This window comes from Myxine glutinosa, chromosome 7 (genome assembly GCF_964187855.1).
Source record: "Myxine glutinosa chromosome 7, kmMyxGlut1.1, whole genome shotgun sequence".
NCBI lineage: Eukaryota > Metazoa > Chordata > Myxini > Myxiniformes > Myxinidae > Myxine > Myxine glutinosa.
Genome location: NC_136267.1, coordinates 120,858,900 through 120,871,931, shown reverse-complemented (window position 1 = coordinate 120,871,931; position 13,032 = coordinate 120,858,900). Strand labels below are relative to the sequence as shown.

At 45.1% G+C, this 13,032-nt stretch overlaps 1 protein-coding gene across 1 annotated transcript in view; it reads right to left on the bottom strand.

The window, feature by feature from the left end:
* Positions 1–2,556: 2,556 nt before the first annotated feature.
* LOC137430810 (receptor-type tyrosine-protein phosphatase beta-like) overlaps positions 2,557–13,032 on the bottom strand; it is a 45,285-nt gene continuing 34,809 nt past the window's right edge. Inside the window, exon 13 of the mRNA XM_078782224.1 lies at positions 2,557–3,244. Within this exon, the coding sequence (XP_078638350.1) occupies positions 3,219–3,244 (26 nt within the window). The 3' untranslated portion in view covers positions 2,557–3,218. The remainder of the gene's footprint in view (positions 3,245–13,032) is intronic.

The following is a 13,032-nucleotide window of genomic DNA, read 5'->3' as shown; positions in this document are numbered from 1 at the left end:
CACGCGACGCACCCCCACCTGAGAGGATTGAGGAAGTGGATGACCAAGGGAGCCCCCACGAACCAACGAGCTTGGAGACCATCGCCGTTTTGACCATGGCAGCTTGAGAGGTGACGGCAGCTGCAGCCAAAAGCAACGTCGCCGTACGAGAGACGGTTGAGGAGAGTCGGCGGCTGCTCAACTCGGGCCGCGATCATACCAACCACCCGCATCCTCCCTGCCTTGTGATCCCGCCTCGTCTGTCCAGCCATTCCTCTGCTCCAGCTGAACCTTCCTCTCCTTCCAGTCCTTCGTTCCTGCCTTCATCCCCCATGTAAGTGTGCTTGTAGTCTGTCTTTTGTCTTGTCCTGGAGTGAAGTAAGACCGTTTAGTTAAGCTAGTGTTGCACTGTGTCCTTCTGGTCCGTCCCTCTTTCTGCCTTTATTTTATTATCCTTCCTCCTCCTTGTTTTCTTTTGAATTGTAAATAGTAGTAATAAATTATCTTGGTATTTCCTACTTTTGCCTTCTTCTTCTTCACATCCGTCGTTTTTGTGATTTCCCTCATTGAAAACCTGTGGCGCGATTTTGGCCAACGTTCAGGATCGGGTTAGTCTCTGCTAATGGTTCGTGCCGCGGTTGCTAGACCGCTCAGCAATTAACATCTGTCCGCGGTTACGAACGAGGTTGTGCACCTGCCTCTTCGGGGGTAGCTGTGCAACTTCAGGACTCACGTCGGTCAGTCAAAGACAAGGGGGTTGATCCCCCCTTGATAAGGGGAAGAAGGCCGACGGAGAGATCCGCAACAATATATATATATATATATATATATATATATATATATATATATATATATATATATATATATATATATATACACACACAGAACATGACCAAAGTATGTGGACACCCCTTCTAATTAGTGGATTCGGCTGTTTCAGCCACACCCATTGCTGACAGGTATATAAAATCAAGCACACAGCCATGCAATCTCCATAGAAAAACATTGACAGTAGAATGGGCCGTACTGAAGAGCTCAGTGACTTCCAACGTGGCACCGTAATAGAATGCTGCCTTTCCAACAAGTCAGTTCATCAAATTTCTGCCCTGGTCAACTGTAAGTGCTGTTATTGTAAAGTGGAAACGTCTAGCAGCAGCAACAGGTCAGCCGCAAAGTGGTGCGCCACACAAGGTCCTCGGTTGCAACACTCACTACCGAATTCCAAACTCCCTCTGGAAGCAATGTCAGCACAACAACTGTTCGTCGGGATCTTCATGAAATGGGTTTCCATGGCCGAGCAGCCACACACAAGCCTAAGATCACCATGCGCAATGCCAAGCGTCGGCTGGAGTGGTGTAAAGCTCGCCACCATTGGACTCTGGAGCAGGGGAAAACGCGTTATCTGGAGTGATGAATCACACTTCACCATATGGCAGTCCGACGGACGAATCTGGGTTTGGCAGATGCCAGGTGAACGCTACCTGCCTGAATGCATAGTGCCAACTGTAAAGTTTGTTGGAGGAAGAATAATGGTCTGGGGCTGTTTTTCATGGTTCGGGCTCGGCCCCTTAGTTCCAGTGAAGGGAAATCTTAACGCTACAGCATACAATGACATTCGAGACGATTGTGTGCTGACAACTTTGTGGCAACAGTTTGGGGGAAGGCCCTTTCCTGTTTCAGCATGAAAATGCCCCCATGCACAAAGCGAGGCCCATACAGAAATGGTTTGTGGAGATCGGTGTGGAAGAACTTGACTGGCCTGCACAGAGCCCTGACCTCATCCCCATTGAACACCTTTGGGATTAATTGGAATGCCGACTGCGAGCCAGACCTAATCGCCCAACATCAGTGCCTGACCTCACTGATGCTCTTGTGGATGAATGGAAGCAAATGCCCGCAGCAATGTTTCAACATCGAGTGGAAAGCCTTCCCGGAAGAGTGGAGGCTGTTATAGCAGCAAAGGGGAGGGGAGGGGGGGGGACCAACTCCATATTAATGACCATGATTTTTTTTTTTTTTTTTTGTATACAAGATCGAGGCTCGTAAAAGAGCGAACATTAATCACACAGAAAGACAAACCGACACATAAAACAAATAACATCGGGAGCGGTAGACAAGATGGGGAGAGAGGGGGAAGGACACAAACACAACATTTGAGAGCAGGGACCGAGAGACATGGAGACATCGAGAGATCTGTGGGAGGGAGAGGGCTTTGGGAGGGGAGGCATGGAAGGGGGGGGGGGGGGGGTGGGAGAGGTATAAAACATATGGACACTGCCAGGACTTCCAGGAAAGAAGTTGGAATTTCAAACAAGGTGGATCTGGGGTGAATTAGCAGGGGTAGAAAAGATCAAGGTTTTGGATGGGGGAAGATAAGAGATGGTGGTGAACAGCTGTTTTAAAGACCTGGAGGGAGGAGTGGGATTGAAGGGAGTGAGGGAGTTTGTTCCAGAGGCAGAAGAAATTTGGAAGATGTGTGATGTTTGGGTGTCCACATACTTTTGGTCATGTGGTGTATTATTATTATTATTATTTTTTTTTTGATGGAGAGCGAGAAAGAAAGAGAAAACAATTTGGCAACCACAAAATGGTTAAAAGCAATTGTTTAATTCAGTCATTGCATGGAAATGAGGGAGGGGGGGGGGGGGGAGGAGGAGGGTTGAAAGGCATTGCACTCAGAGGTCGGTTTATCTGTTCACGTCTCACATCGCTTATATCAAAATGGTGACGTCAATTCAAATCAATGGCACCATATTTCCCATCACCTGGTGGCTCCAATGTACATTTGCGATCATTGATCCCATCATTTATTTAACCCTTATCAATTTGTACAAAATTATAAATAGTGCAGTTTTAATATTATAATTATTGTTGTTATAATTCTTGTTATCATTATTATTATATTATTATTATTGCCATTAATGTGCTGAAGCTCTTGTCCATTGAAATGGCTTTCCTTAAACCTCTCGACAAAATGGTGTCGAAAGGCAACTAAACTTTTTACACACTCTGGACACAACAGTACGTATTATTACACAACTTTATACGAAAACATTTATTCACAATAAACCAATGTTGCATTGTCCTGTTTTTAATATTTATAAGTTATATACAAGCAAGGTGCAAGTAAGGATGGAATGACATGGCTAATGCCCATTGAAGGAGCAAATTAAAGCTGAAATCACTGTTGTAGTTGTATCCACAATGCTCTTCCAAACGAGATGGAATCAGAACTTCCATTACCGAAACTCCAAAGAGCCAGCATCTGAAACAAAACAACGTGAGATGTCAACATTCTACATTTTCCATAGACATACGAGGTAAACATCATTAAGTAGGCCTAAGGCTCATTATCGAGGTGCAACTTTACTCTATTTGTCACCCTCTACTGCTATTTGCCCCTCCACATCACTCCTTAAGGTGGGTTTTCACGGGACACGCGAACGGTTCGCGAAGGATGCGAATGTCGAAAAAATGGCAAAGTCCAACATTCGTATTTTAGGCTCCAAAAGTTCGCCAAACATGCGCGGGGGTTCGGAAGCGTCGTCGATTGTTCGCAGGAGTCGTTTTTTGTTCGGCGGGTATTTCAAAAATGTTTGAAATTTATAGCGAACGTTTCCAGCATCCCGGGTCGTGATTTGCTCTCAAAAATGTCTAAAAAGCTTCGTCATATGCGCACGACCTACTCACGACGTGCGTGATGTTCGCAAAATCTTCGTTAAACCCCAAACAGATTCCGACAGTTTCAGTGTCAGGGCAACCTTGAGTCCAACAGGTAGAGCTTTCCTCATTTTGGTGTCTTGCTTCAGCAGTCGGGGAGTGAGTCTGTCCACCAGTACCCTGAAGAGGTCAGGATCCATTCTGAGCAGTCTCTTGTATGTTGTCAGGTCTCCTTCTTCCAGTGCCTCCATGAGCTGTCCGTACCAACCATGCTGAAGTCTCTGCTGCTCCAGCAACCAGTTGTGGACCCACACAGTCTTTACATACTGCTTTCTCTTTTTCTCTGGTGCCTTTCCTTCCTCTTCTTCACACTTGCGCTTCCAACACAGTCCCACAGCAACAAGCAGCAGAGTGTTTTTTTTTTTTTTTTGTATACAAGATCGAGGCTCGTGAAAGAGCTAACATTTATCACACAGAAAGACAAACCGACACATAAAACAAATAACATCGGGAGCGGTAGACAAGATGGGGAGAGAGGGGGAAGGACACAAACACAACATTTGAGAGCAGGAACCGAGAGACATGGAGACATCGAGAGATCTGTGGGAGGGAGAGGGCTTTGGGGGGGAGGCATGGGAAAGGGGGTGGGAGAGGCATAAAACATATGGACACTGCCAGGACTACCAGGAAAGAAGTTGGAATTACAAACAGGGTGGATCTGGGGTGAATTAGTGGGGGTAGAAAAGATCAAGGTTTTGGATGGGGGAAGATAGGAGATGGTGGTGAACAGCTGTTTTAAAGACCTGGAGGGAGGAGTGGGATTGAAGGGAGTGTGGGAGTTTGTTCCAGAGGCGGGAGAAAAGAGGAATGAAGGAGTGAAGGTGAGCAGAGAGCCGAGATTTCGGCAGTTTAACCATCAGAGGCTTGCTGGCAGATCTTGTGCGACCTGTAGGAATATTTGGGGGACAGAGCACAGAGAGAGCTGGGGGAGCAAGGCCGGAGAGGAGTCGGTAGAAGACAGAAAGACCACCTACCTGCCTGCGGTGAGTGAGTGAAAGGCCCTCAGAGATAGCTTCCTCTTCAATATCAAAAGCTTCCTCTTCATCAATGGACAGGACAGATTTCAGAGCTTGCTGGTCCATCTTCTGTTACTGACCTATGGGCAAGAACTGCTGGCAATACATTTCAAGGCATTTATATACTGCCCAAGTGTCGGTCGGATCGCCGGTCGCAAGCTAATCGCGCGACATATGTACAAATTTCGCATGAATGTCGCACGACGTTCATTATTCGCGAAATATGCGCAAAAAGTTTGCATGTGTCGCGAAATGTCCGCACGAATGTTGCCCGAGATTCGTCCAACATTCGTGTTGTTCGCATTTTAGTCGCGTGTTCTTCGTGTATGTGGACTGGCCATAGTTCGGCAATGCTACACACGACATTCACCCATACGTTGTGAGAACTACGCACAAACTGCGCAAGAATAGTTTACGGCTCCATTGTCGCGACACATTCGGAGAAAATCTTCTCCGAATGTTGGACTTTGCCATTTTTTCGACATTCGCATCCTTCGCGAACCGTTCGCGTGTCCCGTGAAAACCCACCTTTACCATAAACCTTGGAAAAACTCACCCAACAATCAGAAAACTGAGGCGAAAGATTTCACTCGGCCGAAAGAGCTTGATGTGGGTGGTACCCACACCCTTTTCAAAAGATGGCATGTTGTACCTTGTTACATGTTCTGAGGTTACATTGTTACATTCTGCCGTTACATTCAAACCACAAGCCGTTACATTCTGAGGGTGTCGCCAATCTGTGTGCGAGGAGCCAAGTCTCCGAATCAAGCTTTTCTTTGATGCTGCACTTGCAATTTAACGGAAGGCAATACAGGCCATGTCATGTTTGTGATGCAGACCATGTGGAAGACTATATTATGCATGTGACCAGAAGCGGGTTAAATGAGTGAAGCAGGAATGTAAGAGCACACTGACGTTTTACTGCTGTGTGCATCCTCATTTAGAGTCAAAATTAACATGAACTGTGTGCGGAAACAATGATACGAACGAGTGCTTTTTGAACGAGTGCTTTGACGGCTTCTTCTTTCACGAGTGCTTCTTCTTATATGGCATACATGTTCATGCTGATTCGCTTCACTCATACGTTTTTCGTTTTTCATCACAAAGGGAACCAAGAAATCATGTGAAAATGGAAAGCCCATCTGTGTCCGTTTGTATTCAGACTTCTTCTTTTGTACGCTCAAAATAACGAAAACAGTTTTTAAAAAAAATACATAATGAAAATTTATGATTTTATGCAGCCTTGACCTCTGACCTGTTGATATTTAAAAAAAATCCCCTTGTTGCTTTTGATTGGTGAACCAACTCGGTGACCCAATATGCAAATTCTTAAATTTTCAGGTCAATCAGATGAAAATTGACGATTTCATGTGATGCTCACCTTTGACCTTTTGACCAAATTATTACTTTGCCTTCTCCAAATTCTCTTAATAAAGCTTTGGTGAAAATTTGATGACAAAACTCAAATGGTAAATTTAAATTTTACGTCAGTTGGATTAAAATTAATGATTTTATGTGACGCTGACCTTTGACCTTTTGACAAAATTATTAATTTCCTTCTCTGTATTATCACATTAAAGATTTGGTAAAAATGTGATGCCGATAGCTCAAATGGTAAAGAGTTACGGCCAGAGGCGTAGGGAGCCAGCACGGGACCCGAGGCAAACAACCTCGGGGCCCCCACCCCCACTCCCACCCGGACCTTTCTCTCTTTTATAACCTTTTAAGGAACTTTCTTCAATGAAAAACAAAAAAAAAAAAAAAAAAAATTGTCACTTTTATCTAGCCGTATGATCGAAAATAAAGGAGATAGCGGGACGTTTGGACAGATCGAGTCAATTCGCACCCTCGACTGTTGAACACTTTCTCCATAAGATTGGAAAAAAGTACGTTGAGAAGATGGCTAATAATTTTTACGGCGTAGCCCATAGGGCAAATCCATCTAGAACAGTGTTTGTCCGTCTGTATGTATGTCCCCTCAAATGTATACCAATCAGAGCTGAGGATCTGGTCACATGACAAGTGTGATGTGATTACATCTGATGTCATTAGGGTGGTATGGCGGCTGACTCTCCACACTCCGGCATTTTGATTCCAATTTTGTTCAGGCCGAACATATTGTCGACCCTGTCATATATCACAATCGCCATGCTCTACCTTTACGATTTTCATTCTGTGTGAAACACAAACAAACTGATTGTTAAAATGACCATCAAATATCAAAAGCATCGGTGTTACGGCTCTTCCAACAAAATGGTACGTACAGGCCTTAGGCTTCATGCCTCACCTTCGGGCCATTTCGGACAAATTAAGCCCAGGTTTCTTAATACAGTAGTGTATCGTTTCAGTAGTATCGATTTCATAACAGTAATAATAAACATAGGGGCAATACCCTTGGTGCTCACCTGGTAGAATAAACAGTATACTGTACATTTTTTAATGCCATGAACAAACTTTGGAACATCATTTGGTTCATCTTTGGTACATGAAGGTTGTGGTCAAGTTTCATAAAAATTCTGTGCGTAGTTTCTGAGAAGAAAGCAAATACCTATTTTGGGGGGAACCCCCCCCCCCCCCCCCCCATATATTCCCAAAGGGGCAGATTTTTTTTAATGCCGTGAACAAACTTCGGTACATCACGGGTGATGAAGGTTGTGGTGAAGTTTCATCAAAATTGTGTGTGTAGTTTCAGAAAACAAAGCAAATACCTATTTTGGAGGGTCAAACCTGGACCCACTTTGACCCCCCCAGACTCCCTTAGACTTTGATTTTCTTAGTGCCGTGAAAAAACTTTGGTACAGCACGGGTGATGAAGGTTGTGGTCAAGTCTCATCGAAATAGTGTATGTAGTTTCAGAGGAAAAAGCAAATTCCTATTTTGGGGGGTCAAACCTGGATCCACTTTGATCCCGCTAAACCACGTTAGACCCTGATTTTTTAAATGCCGTGAACAAAATTTAGTCACAACACAACAAATATAATTTGTGCCAAATTTGGTCGCAATCCCATCAGCGGTTTCAGAGAAGAAGTTTCAAGTGTTTACGGACTGACAGACGGACAATGCGCCATCGCATAAGCTCCCCTGAACTCGTTCCAGGTGAGCTAATAATATAGTAAATATGACCATAACACTTTAATCCCCATGTCGTGAATACAAAGTTAATGGATTGAAGCGGTGTATGGTTCATGAATCAATAATAAGTGGTGTACGGTCCGAACAACCGCGGAAATAAGAAATTCAGCTCGGTTTTTTAATAGCATGTTATTAATCCAACCCTGGTGGGGTATATAGATTACAGTGGATCTCCCCTCAGTTCTGTAAGTAAAACTTACCTCACGTAAGTAAAAGTAAAAGTGGATTCCTCCAAATTTATTTGTTTAATGTTGTAGACAGCATTAGCGACTGTTAAAAAAGCTAATCATGTGTGTTTGTGGTTTATAATATATTACAAGCCCGGCCACGCAATCCCAACTGCTGTTAGACTTTCGGTTTCGGTCTTGTTTTTGGACAAAGAGGATACAAACCCATTTATTTTGGGTACAAAGAGGATACAAACTCTTAACTCCTGTGCTTCTGGTCAACGCACATTTCTGGTTAATAGCAATTTTCTGTAAAGTTTGAAACTGTACCATTAACAGCGGTAAATGCTGTTTTGTTTCTGGCAAGAAAACCGGCAAGGAAAGCAAAATCAGCTTCTGGGTTTAAATGTAACGATGAGGAAATGAGGATGAGCCGATGTGGGGTTTCACTGTACTGTTAAAAAAAAAAAAAATGACAAGAGAAGCTCGGGCCCTGAGGCAGAGACCCACCTGACTCCCCTGGTTACGGCCCAGACAGACACACACACAGACAGACAAATAGATACACAGAAGTGATTACGATACCTCGTCTCCTGCTGTGCAGGGGACGGGCTAATAAAAATATTTCTGCTTCGTTCACAATTCCGACTCCTCTTACTGCACATTTTACAGACTTGGCATTTAATATGGAATATATATATTTTCTTGACTTGGGTTTACTTTCTTAACTCAGTATATCAATCTGGTGAGTTTCTTTTACACTTTGGTGATTTATTTGTTAAAAGAACCATGTCACTGATTGTCTGTTGCAGCAAGAAGTCAACAACAGGATTATATCACAGGTGGTGTGGCAAAATGTACGGACATGTGCATTTGATGATTGGCTTCACAGTCGGGTATACAAGGGTTGTTGCGTTCTGTATTAGTGGAAAACAACTGCTGCACGTCTTCAAAAGTTATTGCCGCTTCCTCTGGAGATGGTCCGTCAACTCGACAATGCTGTTTGTCATGGAGTGGTGGCTTTACGAAATTACGGCATGAAACAGCGTGCTATTGCTCGGCAGTATGGCATCACTCAAGGTCAGGTGTCAAAGATCCTGAAACGAAATGCTCAGAGGGGTGTCCCTACTCCAATACCGAGGCCAGGATGTCCCCGCAGAACCACAAGGAGGGATGATCGCCAGCTGCACCGGTTAGTCCGCAATGGCCGTACCAAGTCAGCTAATCGGCTTGAGGCTGAGTGGCAGCAACTGACAAATGTGCCTGTATCCATAAGGCTAGTCAACCAACGATTGGTTCAAGCAGGCTATCGTGCCAGGCGTCCCCTGAGAAAGCCATGCCTGACCAAACAACACCGCCAGCGCCGATTGCAGTGGGCCAGAGAGCACCGTCAATGGCAGCCAGGACACTGGAATCACGTGATCTTCAGTGACGAGTCTAGATTTCTGGTCTATCGTCAAGATGGCCACGTCCGAGTGGGCAGACAAGTGCATGAAGCCTACAACAAAGATTGTATAGTGCCAAGAGTCCAAGCTGGAGGTGGTGGGATGACCGTTTGGGCTGCTTTTCATGCAGGGGGCAAAACTGACCTGGTTGTTCTGAATGGAAACCTGAACCAGTTCAAGCACAGGGCCATTCTGGAAGAAACATTGCTTCCATTTGCTCGTGCAGCCTTTCGAGGAAACTTTGTCTTCCAAGATGACAATGCACGGCCTCATCGTGCTCGCATGAACCAACACTTTCTTGCTGACCGTGGTGTAGAGCATATGGAGTGGCCTGCCATGTCCCCGGATATGAATCCGATAGAGAACTTGTGGGCAGAATTAACGCGTCAAATCGACCACTTGGACCAGCAGCCGACCTCTGTGCGTGAATTGCAGCAGACTATTGTCACTGCATGGCAAGCGGTTCCTGTCCAAACCTTGGCAAATCTGGTGAACAGCATGCCTCAACGTGTACGTGCTCTCCTGAATGCTCGTGGGGGTTACACGAAGTACTGAACTGTAATTTTACTGTCCGTAATCCCAGTCGTAATTTAACTTTTGTTTTTGTTAAAAAGAAATTTGGCTAACGTGCAAAATAAAGAGATACTTCTGGAAAACGTACAGAAGTTTAACACAGTACTGTCCATTAATTGAGTTCGATATTAGTTTACATCACTTTCAAGGATCAATTTATTTGTTTCGAAATGTCAAATGTGGTTTTTGTTTCTTTTAAAGGTCACATAAACAAAATCTGGAATAATTTCAACATAATTCCAATGAACTTTTGGTTCTAAGACATCTTGAAAAGTAAGTTCACCCCCACAAAAAAAAAATTCCATATTAAATGCCAAGTCTGTAATACAACACAACAAACAACAGGCATTTTAAGGCCATTTTCCCTGCAAGAGCGGGGGTTAGCCTTGCGGTCCCCATGACAATGTTCTCTATTTTGCCCTATTTTCTGCATCTTCCCTTGTTAACCCCCTTGCCCTCATTTCTTCTTCGACCATCTTTAGCCAAGTCTTTCTCGGTCTTCCCTGTCCTCTACTTCCTTCTACATTCATTTCCATCACTCTTCTCAACCAGTCACTTTCATCCTTCCTCAACACATGACCAAACCATCTCAACCTGTTTCTCTTCACAGCATCCATCACAGGCTCTATTCCCATCATCTTTCGCAATTCATCATTTGTCTTCCTCTCTCTCAACGATACTCCACACATCCACCTAACCATTCGCATTTCCACCCTTTCCAGCCTTCGTTGCTGCTCTACGTTCATTACCCATGTCTCGCTCCCATAAATCATAACACTTCTCTCACATGCAGCATACACCTTTCCCTTCAGCTTCAACGACACTCCCCTCCTCGTCAGCACGCCACTCAGTTCCCGAAACTTCTTCCATGCACATCTCACTCGAGCAACCGTTGCCGAGTCTGATCCACCTTCTCCATTCAGCATGTCTCCAAGGTAACAAAATGTTTTCACACCTTCCAGCTTCACGCCGTCTCCAAGATCCAACTCAACATTTCCTCCATCTGCAGCTCCCTCTGTGCACACCTTACACTTGAATGTAGCTGCCACACTGGTTAATGACCCTCTCAAGCCACTACATTTTTGATGAACCCACTCAGCGCACATTGTACATTGAATGGAATTCACTCCGACACCCTTCCTGCACACAGCACACGGCCACTTCCCAGTTCTTTCCACCCCACCACATGCTTTACCACTTGCCATCACCTTCGTTTTTCCGATATTCACCTTCAGACCTTTTGTCTCCATACATTTCTTCCACTTGTTCATCTTCTCCTTCAGTCCATCCATACTTTCTGCAATCAACACCAGATCATCTGCATACAACAACTCCCACGGTAAACCCTCTTTTACGTTCTGAGCCAGCACCTCCATCACAGCTACAAATGGCAGTGGACTTAGTACCGACCCCTGATGCACTCCCACCTTCACATCAAACTCACCACTGTTCCCGTCCTTCGTCCTGACAGCTGTGCGCGCTCTTTTGTACATTGCCATCACCACTCTGATCAACCATTCCTCCACTCCTAACTTCCACAATGCCCATGTCACTACTTCACGTGGAACCCTATCGAATGCTTTCTCCAGATCAACAAACCCAAGAAACAACTTCTTCCACTTCTCCATATACTTCTCCTGCAACTGCCTCACAATAAAAAGCATGTCTGTCGTTCCTCTTCCTGGCATAAATCCAAACTGCATTTCGTCAATCTTCACTTTCTTCCTTATCCTCCTCTCCAACACCCTTTCCAATACCTTCATTCCATGCTCCAATAACTTTATCGCTCGATACGAGCCACAGTCCAGAGGGTCACCTTTCCCCTTGTATAGAGGGACGAGGGTACTCAGTTCCCAATCCACTGGAATGCGGCCTTCTATCACCACCAGATTGCAGATCTCTGTCATTCTCTTCACACCCCAACTTCCTGCTGCCTTCAACATATCTCCCACAACTCCCGTCGGCCCTCCCGCTTTTCTACTCTTCATTGCTTTTATCGCTTCCTCAACTTCCTTCTCGGTTATCTTCTCTGCCGGTCCTAAAACTGGGTTACTCTCTGTGTTGCCATCCCATTCATTCTCTGCATTCAACAGCATTTCCACATATCTCTTCCATCTTCCTTTAATTCCATCTGGGTCCACAACAATTTGTCCCACTTCATCCTTCAAGCAACTCACCCCCATCACATCACACCTCTCTTTCGCTATCTGCTTTGCAATCCTGAATACTGCTCTCTGACCCTCTTCCAAATCCAAATGTTCTCCGAACATTTTCCAACATGCCTCCTGTGCCTTTGCTACCTCTTTCTTTGCAGCCTTCTTTGCTGCCTTATAACTTTCATGCTCTGCCTTTTCTGCCCCCATACCCTTCGCCTTCTGCCACTCCTTGAACTTCTTCCTCTTCTCGTCAATCTTCTTTCCAACTTCATCATCCCACCACCATGTTTCCGAGTGCCTCGGTGGTCCTTTTGTCCATCCACATACCTCACCAACGGCTCCCAACAGACTATCTTTCATTGACATCCAACCACTTTCAAGCTCAACCACATCATCCTCGACCATATTCAGCCTCTCTTTTAATGCCTCCCTCACTGTCACGTCTTTCAACCTCCACACCTTCATTCTCGGTTGGTACTTCACCCGCCGAGCTCTCCTCGCACCTTTCACCCTTGTCGCAGACAACCAAGTGGTGCTGTGAAACAGCCTCCTCCCCCGGGATCACCTTTGTGTCCCGGGGGTGCCCCCTATCTCGCCTATGCACCAGCAGGTAGTGAACGGTTGTCGTCGACCCACCTGACGTGTATGTAACAAGCTTATTATCCTCTTTCTGGAACTGAGTATTGCAATTCAACAAATCAGCTCCATCAGCAAACTCCAAAATCCTTTCACCTTCTCCATTTCTCACACCATATCCATAACCCCCATGAACTCCCTCAAAACCATCCATACTCCTTCCCACATGTCCATTTAGGTCTCCTCCTCCCACAACAACTTCCTCATC